Below are 27,581 nucleotides of genomic sequence, written 5' to 3'. Positions count from 1 at the left end.
AGGCCACTGCTGCCTCCGAGAATAATAAGAACATTAGCGATGGCCTCGTGATTTCATCTTCTTTTATTCCAGCCAACGCCCAAGCTCAACTCATGGCATTTCCAAGTACCAAGAAGGTATTAGGGCAAAATAGTCATTATTTTACGTCTAACTTCATCGACTTCTAATTTGTTTTACAAATTGGGAACAAGTTTATTAATATAGGTCTAATTAACTTATGTTCTAAAACATTATCTTTAAACAATTGAGATTTTGACCCAAAAAAAAAAAAAAGTGTTTTCAAATTTATCTCTTGGAACTAACTAGTTTGATCATTCAATTAATCAACCAAATCTATGTTGGGTTTTTTAACTCTTAGATAATTTATTTTTGTCAAACAAATTTGAAGTCTACATAAGATAACAATTGTTATTTATGTTGGGTTTTTCAGGTTGTCTTCTGGTAATGGAGCTAAAGGGCTCATTTGAGCTATACTTAGCTCTATATAAGGTAAATTAACACTTCTAACCTTTAAATTTGAATCAATATTACTTTCATTAGCTATTATTAATTTTATTTGAAAAATCCATATTCATTCATATGTAGTCAAACCCCACTATGAAAGTTTTATAAATAATTCATTATTGTCCAATCTTAACTTAAATTAAAAAAGTTTTGTCTACTAAAGTTCAATTGAAGTGAGGGCTATTAAAAGAAAAAATATTTTTTTAATCATACCCATTATTAAAAGAAGGTTAAAATGGTCATCGAACATCAAACTAGACTTTAATTATTATAATTGGTTGGTAATCATGTTTTATTATTTTTTTTTACAGGGATTATTATTGATAGTACTTATAAGATAGAATAATAATAATAACCTAAAGCAAAGATGATGATGATCATCAATAGTATATCTGCTAAGATACAAATGAAAATACTCCACATGAGAGAAAAAAAAGTCAAATATAGAAGAAAGAATGGAAGTGGGACAGCCAATCAGCAAGCCACTCTATTATTATGGAGCTAGTTGTAATAATATTAATAAATATAATATCTATAAATTAATTTATAATAATATATGTGTGTCTATTGTATGTAATGATATATAGTTTCCTGCCATAACAAATTGATATATATAAATGCAGTTTTTATATGTTGTCATTACTTGTTTTCTGACTTAAAAAGTTAGTTAAGACAGTTTGCTTGAAACAATGACCAATGAGTCGGATGTGTGCGAGTCAGTGCGAGTCACCCATAAGGTAAGGTTTCTAATTGTCGAGAGGGAAGCGGATTAATTTCTCAGTCGAAAATCAGAGTCGAAAATCAGACTGATACTTTTTTTTGATCGAAAAGTAGGTCATGACAACACAACTTACGATTTGTTGATTTGTTTATGTTAGAATAAACAGGGTGAAGTATTAATTTGCGAGTTAGCCTTAAATTTAAAAAATACTATATTTAAGTTTTAAACTTGCATCCTAAAGTCAAAATAGTATCAATAACTCAATGAAAGACTGTATTTTTTTTTTCTATGGAAGAAGATTGGCCATTTATGTATAAAAGAATCCAAAGCTGATTAGATAAGATATAGCCTTGCTTGGTTTGGTGAGTTTGGACTATTTCAATAGATTTAAATTTAAAGATGATCATGAGATTCACCATGAAAGTGAAGAGTCATCAAATAAATCTTTATAAATCTGTCACAACAACAAAAAAAAATAGAAGAAGAAGATAACTAGTAGTTTATTTGAAAATAATTTTATTTGATATATGTTATTGAAAATGAGTTATATTTAAATAAAAATGATAATATGGTTATAAATATATAAATGATAATATTGTTCTTAAAGAATAACTAATAATATATGATTTGATCCATTTTTTTTCATTTATGTAACTAGTATATTTCAGAATAATGATTTTTTTTTTCAATTCAAGGGTTCAAAAATTATTATTATTTTAATGGGTTTTGGATGATTTCATCTTTTTAAAATTATTTTATCAAAATAATTTATTTTTTAATAAATCAAACACAATTTATTTTAAATAAATACAAATAAAATATAATTAACAAAATAAAAAAATAATGTAATTAATAAAAAAATAAATGATTTTAACTCAACTAGGAAGATTCCCGCGCGTAGGGGTATTCATCGGTTCGGTTTTCGGGTTATTCGAGTTTTCGGTTCGGGTTCTTCGAATTTTTATTTTTTTAAGCAAATTTGAAAACCGAACCGATTTGAATAAATTCGAATTCGGTTTATTCGAATTCGGTCAATTCGAATTCGGTTCGAATTCGGTCGGATATTCGGTTTAAACCAAATATATATCACCTACCCATAAGATAATTTTTTTAAAAAGAGTTAACAAAATAAATAAGCTATTAAAGAGATCTTATTTACTTAAATTAATAAAAAAATATAAATCACGCAAACTTAGTTTAGTGACTAACACCAATATATATTCGATAATTGAACGACAAAAGTAAAATAGTGTCGACGACGACAATATATGGCGGTTGAAAGGTGTGAACAGCTAGAGAAAAGGGAAAATGAATGAGGGATTATGGATTTAATGTAAGGATCTAGTAGGAGGCTCATGATAATTTATTATATAATATGTAATAAGTTATATAATATATAATAAAAATGAATTCGGTTTTCGGTTTGGTTTTCGAGTTGAAACCTAAACTCGAAAACCAAACCGAAAACCGTATTTGACATCTAAATAACTCAAATAACTCATCTAAAAAAGATCCACTAAAAAAAGTTAACAATTTTTTTATTAATTATTTTCACAAACTAAAAATATTCATTTTATTTTTTATTTTTAAGAGATGTTCTTTTTTTTATAATATTATTAAAGTTTTTGGTTACTTTTGATAAATAGCGGAAAGTGTTTTTAATTTTTCTTTTCTTTTATGGATTTTTTTTTCATGAAGAAAAGAGGGCATTGGACAGATAAGCATCACATGGATGCTGACACAGCATGTGGGTCCCAGAATACTTTCTCTCTCTGCCAGGCTGGTTTGGGCCCTATCCACTATCAACACCCATGTTAGTGAATAGTGATGACTCACTCTTTACATTTTGTAAAGAGCTTGTTTGATTTTGTTTTTATTACTGTCAAATGATTATATTAGACTATTTATTATGGTCAATTGAGATTAGGGCTGAAAATGAATTGAGATACCCATTAGCGAGTTGCTCGCAAGGAGCTCAGTAAAAGCTCTACTTGAGCTCGGTCAAACTCGAGCTCGAACATGTTCGAGCTTGACTAGTTATATAATCGAGCCAAGTTCAAGTAATTATATATTCGACTCGAATACTCATCGAGCTATTCGAATGTATAATATATATTTTTTATTTTTATAATATAAAAAAAGTAAAAGGTGTAAGGCTTTTGTAAGGCATAAATTAGCTTTTCATTCTTAAGTGTCGAGTCCTCCATTCCATTCGGCCGTCAACAACTCAACATTCAAAATTAGGATTTCATTCTCAGTCCTCCATTCGGTCGTAAACATTCAAAGTTCATCTTCAAACGTCTAAAGGCTCCACTCCAAGCATATTATTTCTCTCTTCTTCCTTATGCAATCTCTATTCTCCTTCTTCCTACCTTAACTGATTTTCGGCATGGTGAACGATTGAGATTTCGAGCTAGTCTATCGGCTCACCGCCTATTTATCGTATCTACATAAATAACAAATATAGTATAGAGTACTGTATATGTGTGATGTTGAGTTTGTGTTTAATAACATTGTTGATTGTATAACCTGTTTGGAGATTTCTCTCGCATTCCATGTGTTCGATGAAATGTCTCAATACATATTCTTGTTAGTTTAGGGTTAGATGAATGCTAGTTCTTACATGCGGAGATATAGAATTAGGATTTATTCTTACATTGTTATAACTATTTTAGTGTTAACTCACTCGAAGCTATGATCTTAAGTACATGAGCTATTATCATTAGCTGTATGAAATGCTATTATTTAATTGTTAGTCTAAGAAAATGTAGATTAATGATACATTTTAAAATTTAATGTGTAATGTTTAATATGTTTGGTTGATGGAATGATTATATATGTTTGTTCACTTTGTTGTGAATTTGTGATACATTGAAAAAAAAAAATAGTTGAGATGATTTGATATGTTATAATTTTGTATGTTTTGAATCGAGTTTGAGTTTTACATCGAGCTCGAGCCGAAGAGCTCATTTAAACCCAAGCTAATCGGGATCGAACACTTGTTTTGAGTTTGAGTTCGAGCTCGAGTATATCTTTACTCAAACTCAACTCGACTCGTTTACAGCCCTAATTGAGATTTCAGATTATTTTTCGAAAAAATAACTTAACGTCCATCTCATTAAAAACACGAAAAAGGAAAAGAAAATGAATTTTCAAGACAAAACACACACTTTGCTTTGATTAAAAGAAAAAATAATTAAACGAGAATTCAAATACTCAAATACAAAGAGAAATCAATTAAGCACAAATAAGACAAAAAACAAAGCTTAATCTAAGCTAAAGCGCCTTAAAGAGATTAATACTAGTGACTTCACCTAAAGGAATGCTCCAATTTTGACTAAGAATCTAATTATGTTCATTTGTGAGAATTTATCTCCACGTCTGAGTAAGAGAGTTTTCATCATGACAATATCATTCCAAACTTAATTATTGTCTTACAAACTCGGGGTAAAAACTTTTTCATTCCTTTCAGCTCAAATGTAATTTAAACCTTATAATTTGGATTTCTTAATGCAAGTTAAAGTTATACAAAACTTTGTTATTGTAATAATTTATATATTATTTATGTGACATTTATAAATAAATAAATAAAATATTTATTTTATTAATTTATATACCAAATTTTAATGAATTGTTATTAGTTTATAAAGCTGACCAAATATAAATTCGGTATGCCGATATAAAATCTTGATTGAATACAACCGATGTACTATGACCATATTTAAATTTATAAAAAAAAAAGGACATAATCCTATCCGTCATCACTCTAAACTCACCAGAAAAACAAATCAAAATCATCTCAATTTACATAATTAGCTAAAATCCAAAAATGGTTTCATATTTTGTTGTTTTCAAAAATAATAAACACATTCAATTAACTATGAGTTTCACTACACAACCTCTAGCAGCAGCACAAATTTTCTAAAATTTATTAATACAAATTTTAATACAATAATTCATTATCAAACGCCCTCTTATTTTAAATTTAATATTATATTATAAGCTAAAAAATTAATTGTTATCAATAATGATTAGTAAGAATATATAAGATGTTTAGTTGAAACTTGAAAGTAACATGGCATCCGTTGGCAGTATTAGGCACCTAACTGAAAAGAAATTCATTTTATTTATTTTTATTATTAATAATCTATCTATATATATATATTTATTTATTTTAATTGTAAGCTAGTTTGACCCGCATAAAACTATGTATACTTTAGTTTAAAACGTTTTAAGTATAAATCGAACATGCGATCTTTGATTCTTATAAATCACTCAAGCTACCCGTTAATCAAGGATAACGAAGAACAAGATTTTAAAAAATATATAATGAATTTTAATTAATAATTTAAATAATATAACATTAAACAAGGTGTTTATCTTTCATATAAACATTCATATTTATATTTCATTTTTAATAAAAAAAAATAGTGTTAAAATTCGTTGGAGACCATAGTTCAATCATTTATTGTCAACTTATACTGCAATTGATTGATAGTGATAAATAAATAAAAAAAAAAAAAAAAGTTGATGTTATCTTGAAAAAGATAGGCTAACAAAGTTATTATGATATTAATAAATAATTAATTATGTGGAATAGTTGCATCATCTAGTCTACCTTAATCTTAGGATTAGTTGAGGAATTTGATTTTTTAATAATGTTTATTTAAAAAAATAATGATTGATCGAAAATTTTAAGAATGTAAAAAGATTTTTTTGATAAAAAAAAACTTAAAAAGATAATATATAAAACTAAAATAAAATAATAATAATTTAAAATAAAAAATATTTTAATATTGCAGTTAATAAGTTACGATTAAATTATTTATATATCTTCAAATGAACAAATATTTATTATTTATTCTTTGTTCTATAACTATTAAATAAAGAAATAAGATGGATCAATAAAATAATTCAACCATTATTATACTTAAAATTGTCATCTTATGATTCTAAATATTAATTTATAAACGTTGAAGAAATAAGTATATATAAATAAAATGTTCAATAAATTAAGTGAAAATATTTGAATTTGATTTTTTTTTATTATGCAAGTTGATTGCATATAATATGAATTTGTTCTTACTTTTAGTTATATTATTGGATTATATATATTTATTTATTGTGTTGCTCTAAAGTACTAAAGTACTATTTTACCTTAAGTGAAATAATTTAAGGGTTAAAATTATATTTTTTATACTCATATAACTATATTATTTAACTAATGATATAATTTGGGTTATGATATTTTTTAAAAAAAAAATGAAGGAGAACTAGTATGACACTCCTAACTATGACCCCGGTTCAACACAAGGCACTTCCAAATGTAATCGAACCCGTGACATTTTATCTTTTAAGCTGATTCTTATCATTGAACTACCTTGGTAGGTTTAAAGGATATTAATATATAATAATAAAATATAATATAATAATTTAAAATAAAATGTATTTTAATATTTTATTTAATGAATCAAGCGATATGATGGAAGAGAGAAAAATACGAAAATACCCTACACAAAGGGAGAGACTAGATTGAGGAGGACTATATTAAATACGAAAATACTTTCAATTTTGAATGCTTATATCTCAAAAAATATACTATTTAAAAAAACCGGTGAACCAATTGTCAAATAGTGTTGGGTTGATGAAAACATCCGAAAATCAGTTAATCTAGCAGGTTTATCCTATTTAAAAAAAAATCCCGTATTTTATTTCTCACTTATCACTTTGCTCAATTCCTTTTTTTTTTTTTTTTATTTATTCCCACCGTGTTTACCTATTTCTAATTCTATTTTATAACTTAATCTCATTTAGTATCATAAAAACAATACTTTTGACCAAAAGCCTATTTATTCAAGTATCAGATTAGGCCTTGTCTTGTGAATTTTGTATGTCCTTTTTCAAATGATATATGGACTATTTTAATGGCGCCCATTCTATTTTATTTACAGTTTTATTGAATTTGGGCTTGAGCCCATAACTGAAAAGTTTAGAACAGCAGTTAATATTTTCTCTTTCTCTCTCCTCTTTTCTTCTTCTCCAAGCCTAGGTTTCTTTAATTTTGCTCGACTAAAAGATCTTCATCACTCCCTTGTTCTTCCCGTTTTCGTGATTTGTAAGTATTCTTCTTTCATTTCAGAAAATTTCCATCTTTAGATCTGCATTTCTCCATGTTATTATCATCTGTATTAAGTCGATTTTAGCTTTATCCATTTCCGATCTCGATTTCTCCATCTTATATGAATTAGAAAATCAAATAATGGATTCTTCTCATGATTTGTGATAATTAGGTTGTTTCTGAACCGAAGATGTCAACAGCTATTGATCTTCCTTCTAAAGGTGGCTTTAATTTCGACCTATGTCGAAGAAATGAAATGCTATTGAACAAAGGACTGAAATCTTCGTCTTTCCTTAAGACTGGAACTACCATTGTTGGCTTAATCTTTCAGGTAACTTGTTTTCTTCACGGTTTTCTCAATTGAACTACCATTGTTGATCTGAATTGTGACTTCCAGGATGGTGTTATTCTTGGAGCTGATACCAGAGCTACTGAAGGACCAATTGTGGCTGATAAAAATTGTGAGAAAATTCATTACATGGCTCCTAATATCTATTGTTGTGGAGCTGGTACTGCAGCTGATACCGAGGCTGTTACAGGTGTTGTCATAGTTTACTATATGTTATTATGATAGGCTGATAGCATTGATATACCAAATGTTAAGCGTCGTTTCTATTGTTTGTTTAGACATGGTTAGTTCACAGTTGAAGTTACATCGTTTCCATACTGGTCGTGATTCGAGAGTGGTGACTGCTCTTACATTGTTGAAGACTCATCTTTTCGGGTATTGATATTATCTTGTTATTTGGATGTTTGTTGTTTAGATTGGTTTGTTTACAAACTTAGATTTGATGATTGTTTAGTTATCAAGGACATGTATCTGCTGCTTTGGTTCTTGGTGGAGTTGACATTACTGGTCCACATTTACACACTGTGAGTTATATCTACAGAAAAATAATCAACTATATAAGAAAATGTTATATAACAATAATCGGTTTGTAGATTTATCCTCATGGATCAACCGATACTCTTCCATTTGCCACGATGGGTTCTGGTTCTCTTGCTGCTATGGCAATATTTGAATCAAAATATCGTGAAGGTCTTACTGTAAGTAGGATTCTGTTGTCTCTTATTAAAAAAAACAGTCTTTTGAATTATTTATCCTGATTATGGCCTTCTGTCCTCAGAAGGATGAAGGGGTCAAGTTGGTAACTGAGGCTATTTGCTCTGGTATATTCAATGACTTGGGTAGTGGAAGCAATGTTGATGTTTGTGTGATCACAAAGGTTAGTTGATTTTCTCACTTTGTCTTAGGAGATAGACAAAGAATACCGTTTTGAAGAAACATTTTCTTAGTGTCAGTTATTTTCGGTTTTATATTAGACATCTAGAGCTTGTTTGATGTCATTTGAAGGATAAGTTTTTGGTAGTTTGGTTGATAATTTGAATAATGAAGTGAATTATGATGGGCCCTAATGTTTTGATTGTGTACGATCTTTGCAGGGACAAACAGAGTATTTAAGAAACCATCTAGCACCTAATCCTCGTACTTATGTTAGCGAAAAAGGCTATACCTTCTCCAAGAAGACTGGTTAGTAAACCTCGTATATTCTGATTTATTGTCTTTCTACATGCCTACATCATATGTCCTAGTAGAAAATATATCTTCATGTTTGCTGTGCATATCTTAGTCATACTCCTTTTTCTTTCTTTGAAAATAAAAGATTTCGTTACTTGTGATCAAACACGAAAGGAGAACCAAACCTGACATGAATTAATGCAAACAAAAGAACTTCAAATGTACTGGAGAACTGATTCTCGCACTGTCGTTCTTTATAAGATACACCTTGTGAAACACAAGTCATCTTGAAGAGGGAAAAGACAAATGTTTTGGTCACATTATTCTGTAGGTCAAGGATCGATCAAAATCCACTTGAAGACAAATTTCCCTTCACAATTGTGTCATTATCACGATCATCTCCAATTTTGAATTCCCTTCACAATTGTTCTTCTGTCAATAAACACCACAACGTAGTCTTAACTTCTCTTTATTAGTTTTTGATTTCACGATCTTTGTTTTCTTATTTGACTTACTTCTTTAATAGTCTAGAGTATATTCAAATCTTATTACGATATCCTTGCCTTCACCTCATTAAAAGCGGCACAAAACCTACAACTGAACTAAGCTTGAATTCACAATGCCTCTCTCACTCTATATACAACAAATTTTTCTTATCCAAAATTTCTTCGTCCAATGGTAGTTCAAGTAGAAAGAGTATTTCCCAACCAAGAGTAAATCCTAAGAGACCAAATGTCACGGGTTGAATTCACACTTAAAACGCCTTAGATTTGAAATGAATGTGATGCCTGTAAGGGCATGCTAGCGTCTTACATTTCAATAAAGTGAAACGTCCATATCCTTGAGGTGGTTTGTATTTAGAAAGTTGTTGCGTGATCTACTTCTTTCAATACAAACAACTAGATCAAGGTTATATAGTCTAATTCAATCATACTCTAAAACATCACTCCAATTTAAACTCAAAATAATAATCTCATCTCGAATTTCCTCATAACTTTCGTGTCATAACTTTCATCGCTTTCATCGCGACTATGCATGTAAAAGCCTATTTAGATGATGATCCAAATATATTTTAGTGTTAATTCAATAGAATAAATGGATGATTTGATCAAACATAAGAAATATATAGATGATTTTTAAATGGTATACCGATAAAATTGATTCTGTGATTGCAGAAATTCTGATGGCAAAGATTACACCATTGAAAGAGCTGGTACAAGTTATTGAAGGAGGAGAAGAAGCCATGGAAGAATAAGTGAGAAAATCATCTTCTATTGTATTACCGAAAAAGCAATCTTCTATTGTCTTCTATTCCCATCACTTTTTACTTGAATTTATACAGACCAAGTAATCTTTGTTTCTTTCAATCATAAGATAGTGGTGACTGTTTTATTCGGAGTTTAATATGAATGATTAAATCAACTAAAATTCGTGTTTTTGTTTCCTAAACAGTTAAACCAGACTTTGAAAAACAATTTTGGGGTAAAGTTAGAACTGGATTGTCATTTAATGTTTGTTTGTGTTTTTTGATTTGTGTGAATTTTCTCAATTAATACTTTTTTTGGTAGGAAATAATAATATAAATCATGTCAAAAAGTTTTAACTTTTATAACCACTTTCATGTTGCTGATAATTGTAAATAATTCACCAATTATTATTGAATTATATTTTGTTATAATTTCTATGATAATTATATTAAAAATTAAAGTGTTTTTTCTGCAGCTTATAAGAAATAATTTTTTTTAACAATTTAGTGAAAATATACAAATTAGTCCATTTGTTTACTTTCTTTTTTTCTCAGTTTTGTTTTTCCACCTTGTAAATGTGTTTTTTCTAATAAAAGTTGATTTTTATTTTTTTAAAATAATGATAATAATTAAATTGATAAAAGAAGATGATTCAATAATATATCTCAGTTGTTTCTTTACTTTAGTTTTATTTCTTTAATTTTGTTTCATAATATGTTTCCAAATAAATGTTTTCTTCTTTTTTACATTACTAATAATATTTCATCCAATATTCTAGTGATCTCAAAATCTTCAATCACATATGATAAACATAATTTCTTTAGTTTAACTATACAACATTTAATAATGATGAAATGTAATTAACCTTTTTATTTTATCTTGCAAAGTGAGTTCTAAAGTGTCATTTTTTCATTACTAAACTTACAAATGTGATTCATTTAAATTGTCACAAAATAAATAAAAGTTCATATTTTTTGGAAAAAATAAATATTGGCCTATGCAGGTCTCGAACCTGCGACCTTCGCGTTATTAACACGACGCTCTAACCAACTGAGCTAATAGGCCATTTATTTTTTTAATTAAAATATTATTATATAACGAATAAAAACACCACATATTTTTGGTTAATAATGATCTAGTTATTTAAAATTTCTCAACTTTTGAATAATTTGTTTTTCTCAAAACCTATTGAATCTAGAATAAATTATATTTTCTCTTTAGTAATGTGTATTCACACTATTATTAACATATTTAATATGCATGAACTATTTTTAAAAATAAAGCATTTTATTTGATCTAATTGACTTGTACTTTTTTTTGAAAATTATCCAAAACGAATCGAAACTCAAATTTATGACCTACGAGTTTATGTATTTTACCACAAAACTACAAATCTCGACTAATGGTTCTGATTTATTGAATGTAGAATTAAAAAAAAAAATGTTTTCATATTAGCCCATAATCTACATTGTTAGAGACACTAATACAACATAAAAACAATGAAAAATGAACAAAACTGTGTCATTATGTATGTCTGATGTCCTAAGGAAAATTGGAAATAAAAATCCTTTCATATATTAGTGTACACACCACCCCAAATACTAAACCATTTGGCAAACCAATCTGAGGAAATATTGGGATGCTTTATAACCAATCGAGATTTTGTTGCGTCTAGCTGAGAAAGGGGACTTGTCCGATTTGAGAAACAAAGAATTAAACTATCATTTCGATAACACTGGGTAAAATACAAAATTTGCTAGGAAGAAAACCGAGAAATTCCCCATCAGACTGCACATAAATGCTTTCACTACCAACCATCTCCTCCTCCTCCACTTCAATGCTTCGAGCACTGTATAACACGAAAAAGAAGAAGAATCTTCAATCTTCATGACTATAATATTGAGAAATATCTTTTGGATGAGGATTTCAGAGTATTTTGTTTAATAAACGAAGAGAAAATTAATACCTTATGGAGGATACATTATGTACTGATAAATGTGTCCCATTGTACAGCTTATGGAGCTTAAGTATGAAATCATACCATTTGAAATCCTGAAGCACTACCATCTGAATCATATTTCAACCACAAGGTCAGTTTCAAGGGTTGTAAAAAACGTAAAATTAGATTTCTGAATAACATCATTACACCTCAAAAGTCCCATTTGAAGGGTGTGCATTAGGCGTAATCTTCATCCCACCACCAAAATACTTTGCATTTCCAATGCAAACAGCTGTTACCTTCGGGTATGATTCCCATTCGCCATCGTTAATCTAAATTAACTTTAACGTAGTAAGTTGGAATGAAGAGCAACATCAAGACGTAGTTGTAGTAGTAGGATATATTATTATTGGTATAAGGGCATTATAGTAATTAGTAGTAATATAGGGGTAGTATGGTAAGAGTATCTATACTTCGAATCAGGATTAAACTGACCAGGGTAATTAAAGTGGAAAGAATCTTGCCTAATAAACTAAAGTTTTTATATTCGATTACCACTAAAAACACTCTCATTGAAGTGTCTTACCCTAAAAAAGCAAGGCCACCTTACGTTCTTAAATCGATAACCATTTTTTCACATAAAAAAATAAAATAGAGTGGTGTAAAATTATAATTATTGATATGGGCCCTTCCTCATTTTCTTTTTCTTTTTGAGTTTTCGGAATATCCCATTCATAGGTTCGAGTTTTAATAATATTTTATTATTCATTTTCTAATCTCTATTCATACTCATTTTGAATTTTTCATTCTCAAGACCGATTTCTTTTGGTTTTTCCAGATATAAAAGATTGTACGTTCTAGATTAAATAGAATAACTGAAGCCAAACATATGATCATTACGCTTCAACCGGGGAAGATAAATTACCTACTTAGCTAAGTGGTTAGAGTATTGATTTGAGATATGGTGAAAATAAAAATAAATATAAAAAATTCAAGTGGCTTTAGCTCAAGCAGCCACTTATGATCTCTACTATGGTAAGAACAATAATGTAACGATATAATGATACTATTAGAATTGTAGTATGGTAATTAGTATAGTAAGTTAGTAACTTATAAATAGTAAGAGTATGTATTATTTGAAGGAATGGATACTGTAAAATCTGGATTATCGTCTCATGCTTAAGCCATTCTTAGTTTCATATACATTTTAGAGTGATACTTAACATATACACATACCTTAATCCTAAGGTTCTGGTTCTTGTGACTAAAGAAGGCTTGTAGAGCACCAATGACGTAACAAAGATTTCCGAATTTCTTGTATCTGGATGCATAATACCCCGCTTTAGCACTCCTGCCAAATCACACACGATATATCAATGCAATTTCTGATGAAAAAATGAACTATTTTTGTCAAATTACCGGTTATTCTTAATATTTAATATTTTCAAATGTTATAAAGAATAAAATAAGGCTTTGTTTGATATTTGAGATTAATTCAAACACTGTAATCATCAATCACATCATTCAAAACATCATACAAGATACTAAATATTCGCTACTTAGGAAAAGAATTGTTTTTGAATGAATATTTATACCCTTAATGTCTTTTTGCTTTAATAGACCCCAAATAACCATATTTTCAATATACTACGACAAACAAAATTATGAAAATAACCCCTTAATAATTCAAATAACCCAAGATCAAAAGGTCTAAGGGTATTTGGTGTTTTAGTGGAAGATTTGATAGAATAAATGATTGATTTATGATGGAATGATGGTTCATTAAGTCCAATGGATTCACATCAGACAAGGCATATGTCAGAAATTTTCTATCTGACAAGCCAAAATTAGGTTTGATCATAGTGTTTTCCTTACAAATGAATATCAGCAACATTAACAAAGTAATGAGACTCCTCATTTTCTCTTCTAATCGCTCCGATGTCTATGCGCCGTCTCTCTCCTGCAAAGCCAAACTGTATTAGAAGGAACAACCAAAACACCGAAGACCAAAAATTCTGTAACTACCTTTCAATCAGTAAAATACATGATTAAGGTTCCTATGAAAATCCAATTTTTAGAAACAAATCAAGAACTGAGATGGATGTGAAACAACAAACAGAACATGCTTTAAGTTGATTGTTACACCTTTAGCTAGTCGATCAATGGCTTCATAAGGATCATTTTTCCTGACAGAAACAAATCAGGCAACACATTTGATCAGCTAAAAACAGAGTCTACTCATCCTCAACAAGATATAACGTTCTGATTATAGGAAGTGGATGTAATGTAATAATACCAGCCAAATGTTCGAGCGAAGTCGGATCCTGTCCCCAATGGGATGAGCTGCATATATATGACAAATTTACTTTTCTGTAGAATAAGGTTTACAAACATATTACAAAGAGCTAATGAAACACTTACACCAAGTGCAGTTGTAGAGGTAAAGGATGAATCACGACTAGTAACAGGCTCTCCATTGCAGAAAAAGCCATTAACTACCTATCGAATGTAAAGGTTTTCAGTCTCTAGGCAGTATAAGAAACCTCAACAAAAATCACAATATGATTTTAAGGAACCAAACTGATTTTACAGCAACTAAAGGCTAAAGAAAAAAGAATGCACCTACGAAGAAGCAATATGACAACAAAGCTTCCATAGGCAAAAAGAAGACTCAAAGTAATTGTATAGATACATGTTTGTAGCCTATGTCTATATAATTGGCATGAACAAAATGCAAGTCTTTCAAATAACCACAAGAAACGAGGATGATATTTAGAAGGAAATACAAGCATTTGGAATAATGCAAAGTGCAAAGAACATATCAGAACTGGTTATTGTGTACAGAATGGGGGGAATCAATGAAGATATCATGATTACACCAGGAATTTCTTTCTTGAATTCATGTTCAAATGTCATTTCAGAAAGAAAAAAACTCGAAGTAATCTAGTTTAAGAATTGAAGAACAATCTTAACCTCGTGAAGGGTTCCATCACCTCCAACCGCAATTACAGCATCAGCACCATCACGTATCGCCTGTAAACAAAAACATTTACAAATCAAACCACCAAATCTTAATCCAATTTTCAAAATTCAAATGTCTTCCAAGTTTACCTACCTCCCTTGTTATTCCAATCGCCTGACGAGGACCCGAAGTTACAGACTCACATATCTACTCAAAGAATAGGTAAAAACAGTTGAAAAATCTCAAAAATGTTGATAAAAATCAAAACTTCAGTTAACTCACATTACAATCAGAACCAAGGCGAGACTTTAAGTAAGGTAATAGCGTCTTCCATTCCTGACCAGTTCGACCATTAGCTCCTAAGTAGTTATAACAATCCAGATTCATCAGACATACGTAAAACAAACAGTTACCACAAGATCCTTGAACTTTACACACACACACAGAGAGTCAAAGAGATAACCTTTGGGATTGACGATGAAAACAAGATCGCGGCGGCGACTGGAAGAGGCTCGGCGGGAGATAAGAGCGTCGGCGGAAAGATCAGAAGCCATGTGTAACTCTGATCGGGGAAACAAGGGTTTCGCCGTTGCTCCGATTACTGTTCCTTGACAAAACATTACTGAATCAATGGTTATGTTATAGATTTGCAGGACATATATGTATATATATGTATGTATATATCTGGATTTGATATCTTCGAGGCAAAGGAAGAAGACGATGGATTAGTACTGAGATTGATAGTCAGAGCTTCAAGCTGGAATTTAGAACACAAGTATCAGTTATTCCTTACTTAGCTGAATCTTTCATTTTTCATTTTATTTAAAAATAAACTTAAATAATCGATAACTAAGTCGAAAGAAACGCGAGCTCAATAGGATTGAGTCGATGGATTTTTATCCGGTAAACTATTTAGCTCGAAATAACCGTAGGAGTTTCAATGATCACGGTTGACCGATGCGCTATTATTATGATGACGATGTGTGACATATCTTTTAGAAAATCAGTGGAAGTGTTTGATGAACTTATTTTCGTCTTGTTAAAATTTTAGAATTCGTTAACGCTAAATTTTATATTATGCTTGTTTGTGAATAATTTTGGCTTATGTTTTCATCGTTGCTTCCAAATTATTGATCTCGTTGGGTTTCAGGTGTGTTTGTTAACAATGTAAACACTCGTGTTTTTATATTATTTTTGTCGTTATGCTTAAATGATAATTATTTATTAAATTAATATTTTTTTAAAAAATAAAATAAAAACAAGGACTTGATATGAAATAAATAAGAGTCGATGGTCTCTATCTCGGTTATTTTTTTGATGGATTATTTAGCTCAAAATAAACCGTAAGACTTTCGGTGATCGCGGTTGACCGATGCTCTATTATTATGACGATGTGTGATATCTCTTCTAGAAATCAGTGGAGGCAATTGATGAACTAAGAGCATCTCCAACCGAAAAACTCATTTCAAACTCATTTTGGTGAAAATGTTACATCAAACAATAATTATACTCCAATCGAAAAACTCATTATCAAACACAAAAGAATATTTTTATAATATTCTTCCTTACATTAACTTTTTAATATCACCCTATATATTTTACAATATTATAAATTACACTATAATATTTTAATATTAACTCATTATTTTAAACTAACATTTAGTCCGTGCATTTGCATGAGTAATAGTATAAAAACCGTGAAAAAAAATTACGGATAACATTTTTAATTTTATTTTTAACCGTTTTAAGTTTATGGGTGAGTCAATCCACAATCCAACCCAAGTATCAATTTACTCAACATCATTATATATTAGTTAGTTAAAAAATTGAATTTATATAAATGTTAAAACGTCCCGCGTTCATCAAATTTTGTGTTGAATTTAAAATATAAAGTCTTAGTAGCCTAGTCAGTAAAAAGTTGTACTTATTTTTGTTATGTTGAAAGTTCGAAACATACCTCTAACAATTTTTTATTTTATTTTTAACCGTTTTAAATTTAAAAACGGGTCAACCCACAATCCGATCCAAGTATCCAAATTAATCACAGCTCTCGACCCGGCAATCCAGACACTTTAAAAAATAAGCATCATTATATATATATATATATATATTAGTTAGTCAAAAAGTTGAACTTATATTAATGTTAAAACGTCCCGCGTTTATCAAATTTGATGTTGAATTTAAAATATAAAGTCTTAGTAGCCTAGTTGGTTAAAGAGTTGTACTTGTTTTGTTAGGTTGCAAGTTCGAAACATACCTCTAGCATTTTTAATTTTATTTTTAACCGTTTTAAATTTAAAGACGAGTCAACTCACAATCCGACCCAAGTATCTAAATTAACCACAGTTTTCGACCCGGCAATTCGGACACTTTAAAAATTAAGCATGATTATATATATATATATATATATTTGATTATAAATTAATTATAAAAATTTAAAAATTACAATATACAAATTAAATTAGAAGTAGATAAATTTTCAAGTGTTATATTATAATTTTCAACATTATTATAATTTTTGAACATTATTATAAATTTTTTTAAAACATTATTATAAATTTATGTTATATAAAAAATATTATATAAATTAATTAAATTATATAGATAAATTAAAATAATAAATTATATAAATAAGTTTAATGTATAAAATGAACCTAAATAAAGTCTAGGGGTTAAATTTAAAAAACAAAAAAAAATTGAGTTTCATGAACCATGTATATGCGAATTCATTTTGGACAGTCTAATTAAATTTTATTTTTTTTTTAGAATGTCCGAACTTGTTAACGTTAAATTTATGTTATGTTTATAAACAATTTTGACATATATCTTTATTATTACTCTCAAATTATTAATCTCGTTGTGTTTCAAATGTGTTTGATAACAATGTAAATACTCGTATTTTATATTATTTTTATATTATTCTGGTCTTTATGTTTAAACAATAGTATTTTCATAAATATGAGTATATTATAATAAGGGATGTATTTTTCCTACCCCTCCCATATTTCACCTCACTCTCACTCCTCAATTGACTCTAAAATTACTTATTTATCCCTATCACTTTTATATATTTACCTTTCTTATTTTATTTATTTTATTTATTTTATTTTATTAATAATTTTTTTATTAAATATAATTAATTAACTCATTTTTAATATGTTTTTTTAACTTTATTTATTTAATTAAAAATACAAAATAATATTATTTTTATATTATAATTATTTAAAATATATTTAATATTGAAATGTGTAGTAATTTAATAAAATATAATATTATTAATTAAAAAAATAATGATTAGACTAACTATTAATTATTATTTAATAAATAATTTTTTTATAAAAAAAATTGAATCATTCAAATATTGTTTTTATAAGTATTTTAATATATATATACATAATTAATTAATATAATAAAATATTTATATTTTATTAAATCAATACACCTAATATTTTATATATTTTAAATAATTATAATATAAAAATAATAATATTTTGTATTTTTAATTAAATAAATAAAATAAATAAAATATTAAAAATTAATTAATTAATTATATTTAATGATAAAAAAAACTTAATAATTAAATAAAATAAAATAAGTAAAATAAATAAGATAAGAAAGGTAAATATATAAAAATGAAAGGAATAAATAAGTAATTTTGGAGTTAATTAAAGAGTGAGGAGGAGGTGGGAATATGAGAGGGGTGAGAAAAACAATTTGCTTATAATAAATGGTGTTTTGATTGATATTTAATTTTTTTATTATCTTTTTCACTATTGAAGTTTATTTCAATAAATAAATTAATACAATATTTATTATTATGACTTAGATTATGATTTTCATTTTAAATTATTAGTAATTAGGCAGTAGATTATAAGTAGATTATTTGAGATTAATTAAATAATACTCAAACCTAGAAAAGACCTAATATTCTCTATATTATTATTGTGTTTTATATTTTAATTATTATAAGCATTATGATAAATAAATAAAAAATTAATGAAAGATTTAGTTTTTATAAAATGTTAATTTTTTTTATTTTTAATTTAGTAAGTTAACAAGTTTTATTTGTGTTTACTATATAAAAAATAAAATGTGTCCACAAAGGTTGTGTTTACTGTATTGATTTTTGATGACTTTGACTTGAATTAATTTCATAAAATTGAAGGTAAGACATGCAATATTATTTTATACCGAATGTTTAATCTATATATAATTTATAATATGGAGTTTATATTTAATATGTAAATTTGAAAATAAACAAATAAATAATAGGGTTGGCTTATTTAAGCAAAAATGCGAAATTAAAGGATCTGGGCTTATTTAAATACTGGGCTTCAGCGAATAAGAAGCTCAAAAAGGCCAATATTAAAACTGCACTAAAATGTTTCAATGTGCCAAATCTTATATATATATTGACCCATTTTAAAATTACTATTAAATTATAATCATCATTATAATTATTCAAATAAAAAATGAAAATGTTTTTATTTATATTTTATAGATAAAAATGATATATATATATATATATATATATATATAACAAAATTTTATAATGTTTTTTTATCAAATAAATTATTATTATGATTTTGACAAAATAAAATTTTCAATGTATAAATAAATTTATTATAATAATTAATATAAGATACTCTCAAACAAATAGGTTTTAAATGAGGAGAAAGTTAAAATAAAAATAAATGGAGTTGGATTTTGGTCAAAAAAAACTTTTTTTAATTTACTTAAAAATTAATTTTATGTATTGATTTAAATAAAATAATATTTTAAAAATATATTTTAATTAGATATATATTAACAAATTTAATAATATTTGTTCATTAAAACTTAGCTCTACTCCAGGTTAGTGTTTTCAAATAGGTCCGTTTTTTAATTATATATATAATATTATTTTAAATGAATTTTTGAACATTTATTTAATAAAATTGTAATTATTTTAAGATAGTAATGTAACATTTTGTTAAAATATTGTTCAATAAAGAGTAAAAATTAGCATGCGCAAATTTAGGTTACACTCTGCTGCCCTCTAAAAAATAAATTGTTACATTAGAAATGTCATAGACATCATAATTTTTTTTTATATATTTTTCAATTTAATTAATTATTTGCTATTCTAATTTATAAAAAATTGGCCAAAATCTAGGTTTTTACACTAGTTTAATTGATAATTATTTTTGTTATTTTTTTAAACTCACTCAAAATAGACCTGAGTTTTGAATTGCCCAAACCTTAAAAAATTTGGATAAAAAATTTGGATGGTATATTTTGTTGCTTTTGGTCTAGCTTACAAATAAAAATTAAATTTAGTAAATAAACTTTTTTGGAGAGTGTTTTACCTTATACCATCTCCAACCGGACACCAAAACGCAAACGCATTCTCATTTTTGTTCCAACCGGCCACCATACGCATAACCAAAATGAGAATTTACTCTCTCTCTAAACAAAAAAACCCATATATGCGTAGTTACTGTTCATTTCCCAAATTTTTTTTTATAAATTTTCAAATAAGCCCTTGAAATATATACACTCTTTAATTTAAATATTAAACTTGTTTATATGAATTATTTGAAACATTTCATTTGCTCTATAATTAAATATTAAATTTTATTATACTTAAATTTTATTTAATTTATTTTTTATTTTATTATATATTTTTATTTTATATTTTATAACTTAAATTTTAGTATAATATGTTTATTTATTTAATTATATTATTAAATTATATGTTAAGTATGAATTATTGATATATAATTAATTTTATTTTAATTTTATTAAAAATAAAAAAAGATTAGGGTTAAATATGTAAAGTTAATAAATATATAGATAATATTAATAAGGTTAAAAAGTTAGTGTAAGAAAAGAATATTCTAAGAATATTCTTTTGAGTTTGAAAATGGGTTTTTGGGTTGGAGATGAATTACTGTTTGAAGTGACATTTACTGTATTTTGAGTTTAGGAATGAGTTTGTGGGTTGGAGATGGTCTTAGCTAGAGTCCTTTCTTAGAATCGGCTCTAAACCCACTCCAAATTGTTTTTAAGTCCATCCAAACTCGAATCTTAACATTTTTCAATCCTTATCAATTTTTATTTACAAATGATTAATAAAAGAAATTATGTATATAATTTTGAATATAGTTCTCAAAACCCATTTTTTTGCTATAGTGTTTATTATATAACAGTTTGAATAATGTTTGAAAAATTATTAATTTATTAATTTTATATAGTTTTAAGAAAAGGATATTCATTTGATGTAAATACGAATATTCTTTAAAACAAAAAAATAATTGAATAAGTTTGAAAAAGACGTTAGAAAAATGGATAAAATACGTGGCTAGCATATATATTCACATTTCACTCTCACTCTTTAACTACATCACGTGACTTAAGTGCCACGTCATCACTGTCTGACTTGTCTCTGCCGCCCTTACCACCCACACACATTTTTTTTTTTCCATTTAATTTTAAATAATATTAATATTATTATTGTTGTTTTTAATCTTTATTAATTGTTATTTATTTATACAATTTTTATGTCCATTAGAAATGCCACAACTACAATTTTTTATGTCCATTAGAAATGCCCACAAAGTATTTAACTATTTGTCATAATTCAAATCTTAAAAAAACACTTTAATTAATATAAATGTTAGCAATTTTATCTATTTGAATCTTCATATTATCATATATCTAGACTATTGAATAAAATAAAATAAATAAAAATACATTCAATATATGATACTAATTTTTTTAGTCCATTATCTATCTCATCTTATCTAAAAGATCTGGCTCATTTTATTTCTTGTTAAAAATAATTTAAATTAAATTAGAATTGCGCTTAATTGATTTTAGATAGTTAACCTATATCAACTCAACAAATTTAAAAAAAAAATTGTTTCAATGAGAAAATATATTATTAAGATTTTAATTGGATAATTTTTGTTTGAAAATGGTACATAATCATTTAAAAATAACAACAAAACATTAAATAAAAATATAAATATATATGAGTAAAGATAAATATTGAGAATTGATGTTATAGATAGTGTCAGAAATGATTTGACAACGTGTGATTAAAGTTAAATTTAATTGGAGAGCTAAATTTCATTTTTCAAATTCATTCACGTGTTGACACATCATTCTCGACATCATTCATGACACAAAATTCTTGCTTTCTATCATTACTCAATATATATGAAAAAAATACAAACATGTTATCAATAGATTACCGAGTTCGCGGAGTAAATAAGTAATCGAACGGAATTAAGAATTTTTTCCATCGGAATGCTTTTTAAATTCTCGAGAATAACGATTAACCCCCTAACTAACAACATTATGAATTATACGCAGACAACTACGATTATTGAAAGTTCGACGATTTGTTTATAACTTGATAGTCCACTATAAAATAATCAATATTGAATCATATATTTAGGTATATTATATCAACCGCCTCAATTCAAATTTTTAACAACTATTCAAAAATTCTAAAGGCTCGACATCATAAATTACTTTTTTTTTTCTTTCAAATATGTTTAGAAACATATTCTAATTTCTTGAATTCAAAATGTTATAAACAATTTCTCATATGACATAAAGTATTTTCAAATATGAACTTGTTTCAAGTTATTTTCCTCATAAACAATACATTCTTCAAACACCTTTTTCACTCTAGAGAAGAGTTTGATACATAATCTCATAAATCCCTACTTAAATCAAAACTAAAACTCCATGATCTCAAATAAAAAATCAAGACTCTTACCACAAAAAGTTTTCAAATAATAATTGCACATTCTCAATGCTTCATAAATTATGCCCAAAGTTAGATCTAGCCACAAGTTGAAATGAACATTTATAAAATCAGTTCAAAACACAACATGAAGCAAGCTTTATTGCACAAATCCTCATAAATTGTAAGAATTATTACATATTTCACCAAAACTGATTGACCACTGCAAACTTTTCTTCATTTTCATCTTCTTCTTTTTACTTATCTTACACCATATAACCACATGACTACATCTCTTTCACAAACATGTGATCAAGAAACTGTCAAAAAAACCCAACAAAGGAAACATACCCTACACTCATAATAACATTTCCTCTTATAGACCACAACTAGAGACTTTGTACAAACAAAACTTCCAAGAATATTTACCCACCAACCAAACCAACCAACCAACCAACCAACAACATGTACACAAATCTCTCAAACACCCCACATTCCTTTTCCTCTAAATTTACCAAACTAGCCTTCTATGGTTCTTTTCAAAGGACTTCCACATTCTCACGAGTCCCAAAAGCTTTTTGGGGTGTTTTTTGTTTTTGTTTATCGGATTTCAAACATGAGTAATTAAGTTCAGAAGAACTTCCTCCTCAAATTGCTGGTAGTAGCTTGATATGATCGCATTAGAAGTCCAACACCTATACCAAGACCCAAACACATTCCAAGACCTATACCAACCCCAACCCTTACACCTGCATTGAACCACGATAGTTGCCCATCTTCGCCTGTATACATTTCTTCTGAGTAGTAACTGTTGTAAACTTTTCCATCTGTTTCGTAATTGTCCACATCTACCTCAGTTATCTGCAAATGTTACCCCCATTGGCAATATGTGTGCATTGGTTAGCATTAACACAAAAACAAAACAAAAATCTTGGGCCGTAATAGATGTGGGTTATTATTTGAGATTATCTTAAATAACCCCAACATCCAATCAACAATAACCTACACCAAACAATGTTATTTGTAAATAAACCACTTGGTTATTCTTGTCTGATGTTGCCTAATTTGATATTTCATTTATAAATAACCCTTTATCTCATCATCAATCTCATCGTCAATCAAATCAATCAAATACTCTACATTTCAATAATTCAACTCAAATAATCCCAAATAACCCAACTTCTTTTATCAAACAAGATTTTCAAATTACATATATGTGGCATTCATTATTCAAGTTTCATGAGAAATGCCATCATGTTTTCATAATTTAAACATTGAACTTGTTAAAAGAAAGGCGTATTTGATGTGATTTATTTGGATTAACTATCCTATCATCAATCAAAATACTAAGAATATTTGGATCATTTAACCCAAATATGTCAAAACAACCCAAAATCACAAACCAAGATTGTTCCCCAAGGGGGTTTTCTACCAATTCTATGAACAAATCACATCTGCTTATTTTATATAAACAATCATTCAATCATTTTGCAGGTTTTCTACCAATTCTATGTAAGAATTGCAATGTTATTATTACCTGCAATTTTCTCTGAACCAACCCATTGTGTCGATCTTGTGCTTTCCCAATTTCAACATCTTCAGGAATAGCATCAAGCGCCAGATGCCTTGTAGGTTTACGCCTAGGACTTATCTGAATCATCTTTGTCAAGATAACAGGAACAGCCGAACAACAACCAGCAATATAAACTTCAAAAGAAGGAGCAGAAATACCAAATTTCGGCTGAAGAAAAGCAGATCCACCTGTTGTAATTGAAGCAGCCGTATAACAATCCATACTCCACCCTGTACTAAGATCACCCTCATTACCAACAGATCCATTACTCCAAGCAGCATCCATTCTCTCCAATGAACCACAAATTATCATCATTTCCTCCTCACAAACCTCAAATTCAACCGCACCCGTAACCTTAACACAATCAGTACTCACATACGTAACCTCAGACGATTCCTTATCAAGCCGATCTCTCCTAAGAGTCAATAAACCCATCTCCGATTCCGGCAATCGAACCCCGTTAATCTCAAGCGAAACGCCAATTTCTCGAGGAAGATGACGAATCGTTAGATGGTCAGGTACGCTTTCCGCTGCACAAGGAGATACCCGGACGTAGAAAAGACGAATCTCGAAACACCCAGATGATAAAGGTAGAGAAGGTCCATTTGTGAGATGAAATTTCGGCATGTTGATGATTGCTAATGATAAATCCTCTTCTTGATTATCCATTTTATCTGAAATTTGGTTAGAATTGGTCAGAAAGATGGGAGATTTGAGGTAATTGGGGATCGAAAAGGAGGGTTTGTGAAGGGGAGAAAATTCCGGAGAGAAATTGAGAATTATGCATGGATGATAAGAAAAGGGGATTCTTTTTGTGGAATGGAGGAAACGGAGAAGGGTTGAAGGAAGAGAAAGTCGACGAGACGGAGTCAGGAAGAAGACGACAAGAGATGTTGAGAAGTTACTGTTAGCGCGTAAGGATTACGTATGAGAGATGTCCAGATATTTTTTTGGAACCTTTGACAACGGTACAGATTGTTAATAACGGTGTTATTTGAAAATTGGGCTTAATGCCCATTATGTATTTTTGTATGACCTAAAGCCCATGATCAAATAGTTTATTATATATTTTTAATACATTTCTTGAGTTAATTTTGAAGGAGATCAAGTCAAACAAACGTTTAGCCCCCGTTTTTCTTTAGAAAACGGTTAATATCATTTCATTAAAAATTTCAAAATGGAAGAGTTAAAATTTTAGTTAGACAGACTCTAACTATGATTAAATGACGACAATCAACATATTCATACAACCATATAATAAATATTACAAATTAAAAGATTACAATCAATATCAGCTCTTAATTATTTCAATTGGAGGGTTTATTTCCATATAAGTCTACTTCGTTTTGTGTCCTTCTTCCCATTCTCCTTGCGATAAAAGGAGATTAAATTGAAGAATATGACGAAGCTTGTTTATTCTCATTGTGTAATCTTTCATTGAACGAACCTGTGCTAATTTGATAGAATTTTTTTTTTCCAGAATTTTAGGATTCTTATATTTGTTGTTCTCAACTTGAGTTTCAGGATTATTGTCTTTGCTTCCTTCAACTTCATCTATGATATTCTCTACAACAACCTTTGTAATATCTACTTCAGCTTCATTGTTCTGAGTATCACTCTCTTTGGTTTCCTGTATCAGTATTACAACTTGACTTGTTTGATAATCAACTTCATTCATCTTCTTCATCCTATGTTTCATCGTTACTTTATTCTCTTTTTCAACGAAATCTCATTAACCTCTTTCCTTCAATTTCATTATTTTTTTCATTTTCATAGTCCTCATTGGTTTTAGTTTTTTTTTCTTTACATTTTTTTTTTGCTTTTAGACTCCTCTGTTTTTTTTCTTGTTTTTTTTTATTTATTTCTTGGCCTTTTAGTATCTTTTACTTTAGCTTGAGCACATTCTATGCTTGCATGTTGAAAAGAAACTCGGAAAATTGAACATCAACGTATATATGATTGAAAATTTGAAATAATAAAAACTTAGATTAATCATGAGAGGATACATGTAATGATGGTTTTTATATGAAAGACCAGTTTTAATAACTCATGATTGAAAATATAAAAAATAATTTCATATTCGATTATTTTGTTTCTTTTGCGGCTAAAAAGAGAGTGAATATGGACTCGAGAAAACATGACCAACACAATCGGAATGTATAATCAACAAACGACACGTAAGATTGAGATAATTATTAAGATTATAAAAATCCGAGAAAAAAAATTAAACTAATAAGATGTCGAACTAACAAATTATAATAAATTAAATCTCTAAAAAGATAGTTCAATGCGAGTTTGAAATAAATTAGTTAAGAAAAGAACGTTAATTAAGTCGTTTTCTATAATCTTAAATCCAGAGGTTATATCTATATCCAAACCTTACATCAGACTTAGTTATATCTATCGGATGTGATATGTCCTATATCCGGTAGGTTTGATAATCGGTTGAATATCCGATCATATATATAATATAATATAATAAATAAGGATGGAGAATTCAAGTTAAAATATTTATAAAATTTATTTTGTACGTCATAGTTTTAATTACAAATTAAATTGGTTTTATTATTTGAATAGTTCATATATCCGAGCTAATATAATTAGTTTTATCATGTCAAAAACTCTATAATTTTTGGCTCGAAATTCGGTTGATTAAACGGTTTAAATCAATTAAAAATTATTCATTTTTATTACAAGTTTAAGAACTTATACCTCAACTTAAAGTATTTTTATACCTCAACTTATATCACTCTTTCCATTTATATAATACTAGTAAGTTTAAATAATGATAATTTTATATATATATATATATATATATATATATATATATATATATTAATTTCATAATCTTAATATTTTACTATTATAGGTGTCTACAAATATATTTATTTATTTATTTTTAGAATGTCAATCCCCATTGATGAATTTCTCAGCGAAATTGTTAGCTTAGCTGACCTATAGTTGTACCCACAATATTTTTTGTTTACAATAAATAAATAAAATAAAATAATAATAAAAAAGAGGAGGTTACGTAGGCCATAACATCCTACCAGTTTCTAAAATAAAAATAAAAAACTTTTTCTTTGGGATTTTTATTTTGAGTAATGATCGGTGTAAGTAAATTTATTGAGAAACTAGTTATAAGAAATTCATTTTCCATTTTAAATGAATTAAGATAAAAAAATTAGATCATTTAAATAGTTTTAAATAATTGACTATTTTTTATCTATTTTTTACTATAAATTTAGTATGTGTCCTCC

At 27.8% G+C, this 27,581-nt stretch overlaps 3 protein-coding genes and 1 non-coding gene across 4 annotated transcripts; 1 reads left to right on the top strand and 3 right to left on the bottom strand.

Annotated features, from left to right (window-relative positions):
- Positions 1–7,200: 7,200 nt before the first annotated feature.
- LOC124941531 (proteasome subunit beta type-7-B) lies at positions 7,201–10,282 on the top strand. The gene is made up of 9 exons (XM_047481871.1): positions 7,201–7,340; positions 7,516–7,674; positions 7,741–7,882; positions 7,971–8,067; positions 8,147–8,216; positions 8,286–8,390; positions 8,471–8,569; positions 8,787–8,874; positions 10,038–10,282. Exons 2-9 carry the CDS (start codon positions 7,534–7,536, stop codon positions 10,115–10,117), a joined length of 822 nt encoding a protein of 273 aa, XP_047337827.1. The 5' UTR covers positions 7,201–7,340; positions 7,516–7,533; the 3' UTR covers positions 10,118–10,282.
- Positions 10,283–11,100: 818 nt separating this feature from the next.
- Positions 11,101–11,174, bottom strand: TRNAI-AAU. Its single transcript has one exon. It is a non-coding gene; the product is annotated as a tRNA-Ile (tRNA).
- Positions 11,175–11,591: 417 nt separating this feature from the next.
- LOC124941752 (sphingoid long-chain bases kinase 2, mitochondrial) lies at positions 11,592–15,785 on the bottom strand. The gene is made up of 11 exons (XM_047482105.1): positions 15,474–15,785; positions 15,293–15,369; positions 15,164–15,217; positions 15,022–15,081; positions 14,345–14,547; positions 14,194–14,234; positions 13,924–14,008; positions 13,285–13,399; positions 12,258–12,380; positions 12,076–12,176; positions 11,592–11,958 (listed from the first exon to the last, which is right to left on the bottom strand). The coding sequence occupies exons 1-11, from the start codon at positions 15,628–15,630 to the stop codon at positions 11,823–11,825; spliced, it is 1,152 nt and encodes a 383-aa protein (XP_047338061.1). The 5' UTR covers positions 15,631–15,785; the 3' UTR covers positions 11,592–11,822.
- A 7,098-nt stretch (positions 15,786–22,883) lies between these two features.
- LOC124942479 (uncharacterized protein At1g01500-like) lies at positions 22,884–25,164 on the bottom strand. Its single transcript, XM_047482998.1, has 2 exons — positions 24,286–25,164; positions 22,884–23,609 (listed from the first exon to the last, which is right to left on the bottom strand). Exons 1-2 carry the CDS (start codon positions 24,988–24,990, stop codon positions 23,379–23,381), a joined length of 936 nt encoding a protein of 311 aa, XP_047338954.1. The 5' UTR covers positions 24,991–25,164; the 3' UTR covers positions 22,884–23,378.
- Positions 25,165–27,581: the final 2,417 nt, after the last annotated feature.

Source organism: Impatiens glandulifera, chromosome 6 (assembly GCF_907164915.1).
Source record: "Impatiens glandulifera chromosome 6, dImpGla2.1, whole genome shotgun sequence".
Classification (NCBI taxonomy): Eukaryota; Viridiplantae; Streptophyta; class Magnoliopsida; order Ericales; family Balsaminaceae; genus Impatiens; species Impatiens glandulifera.
The sequence above is the reverse complement of the archived record's forward strand: the minus strand, read 5'-3'. Positions and strand labels throughout refer to the sequence as shown.